At 40.7% G+C, this 1,642-nt stretch overlaps 1 protein-coding gene across 1 annotated transcript in view; it reads left to right on the top strand.

Moving 5' to 3' along the window:
* The first annotated feature begins 577 nt into the window (after positions 1–577).
* WEE2 (WEE2 oocyte meiosis inhibiting kinase) overlaps positions 578–1,642 on the top strand; it is a 32,405-nt gene continuing 31,340 nt past the window's right edge. The window contains exon 1 of the mRNA XM_089680818.1: positions 578–913. Coding sequence (XP_089536944.1) covers positions 581–913 — 333 coding nt within the window. The 5' untranslated portion in view covers positions 578–580. The remainder of the gene's footprint in view (positions 914–1,642) is intronic.

The following is a 1,642-nucleotide window of genomic DNA, read 5'->3' as shown; positions in this document are numbered from 1 at the left end:
ACATACTGCCCTCCAGAAATGTAATTTCCTGCTTGTGTGACTGGCTCACTGATTTTGCCAGAAGTCTGCATTAAGATATAAGTTAGTTTGGTCATCCCCTGCAACAAAAATCTAATTTTTTTTTTTTTAGATACGCAAAGAAACATGTCTAAAGGGATGCAGACCCTGAAGCTTTCCTAAGAGCGCTGCAAGTGCAGGAGCCGATTGGGTATTAATAAATAACTCCCATACAGATTCACTTTTCACATGGACAAAAACAGCTAGCTCTTTCTTCAGAATAACAAAAGGAATCTGCAAAAAAAGTATTAAAATCCCTGCAGTGTACATTCAAAGGGAAATGTTTGGTTCTCAACAAGTTACTCTTTAAAAGAATTATTGCCAAAGCTTTTTTTTTTTTTTTTGGCCATCTCTTCTGGGACACATGAGTGCACTTACATTTGCTCTTGTGTTACCCAGAGTCAACTGATAGCAGGTTATTGCCTGATGCTGCAGAACAGAAGTGAATTTGTTGTATATAGCCCAAACTTTTCTCTTTTAAACACAAAGAATATAAAGTGTATTTTCTCCCACTGCAGGGAGGATGTCCACCATGAAGTATGATTGTGGCATTATTCAGAAACTGGACTTTTCCAGCAGTGATGAAGAGTGTGATGGCAAAGACTACATCCAGGGATCTGGCCTAGAGGACTCTGGTGATGCCATGGCATGGAGGACAGGGGGCAATCTGTTCCCAGTTACCCCCCAACGTAATGAGAAGGGAGTGTCTCCACAAAGTGCCTATATGGATGGTAGCCCCGGCAGTGATGGCTCTCCACTAGCCCTGATGGACCCTGATGGAGTTTGTCCTGGTACCCCACTACATTACAGCACATGGAAGAAGTTGAAGCTTTGTGACACTCCATTTACCCCAAAGGTAAAACTACACTCCTTTTGGGGATTATGTATTGAGCTTTTTTTGCTGTACTCTATATGGATGCAGTCATTTAAAAGTTAAGTATTTGTCGGGTTTCCCTTAACTGTCACTGACAACATTGGGACCTGATAACTATCAGAGGGGCAACATTGAATTTGTTCAGATTGCAATGTTTACACAAATTATTAGCAGTGCGTGTTTCTGTGGAATCCAATGTTTGCACCAGAAATGGGTAAACCCCCATTTGCAACATTTTGCATGAATGATGACAATTGTAAGCCATATAATTAAGAAAATTGCATATAATATCAGCATGTTAGAGTAAGTGCTTTAGTGCGCCAAGCAATTAATGGTGCAGGACTCTCAAAGAAAAAAAAAAATTCTTACGGAAGTGGGTACACCCCTCACATTTTTGTTATTTTATATCTTTTCATGTGACAACATTGAAGAAATGACACTGCTATAATGTAAAGTAGTGGTTGTATAACAGTGTAAATTTGCTGTCCCCTCAAAATAACTCCACACCGCTGGCAACAAGTGAGTACACCCCTAAGTGAAAATGTCCAAATTGGGCCCAAAGTGTCAATATTTTGTGTGGCCATCATTATTTTCCAGCACTGCCTTAACCCTCTTGGGCATGGAGTTCACCAGAGTTTCACAGGTTGCCACTGGAGTCCTCTTCCACTTCTCCATGACGACATCATGGAGCTGGTGGATGTTAAAGACCTT

This window comes from Staurois parvus, unplaced genomic scaffold (genome assembly GCF_062004578.1).
Source record: "Staurois parvus isolate SC_StPar_1 unplaced genomic scaffold, SC_StPar_1.0 ptg000249l, whole genome shotgun sequence".
In the NCBI taxonomy this organism is placed as follows: Eukaryota; Metazoa; Chordata; class Amphibia; order Anura; family Ranidae; genus Staurois; species Staurois parvus.
Note: the sequence above shows the minus strand (reverse complement) of the source record. Positions and strands in the feature narration are given on the sequence as shown.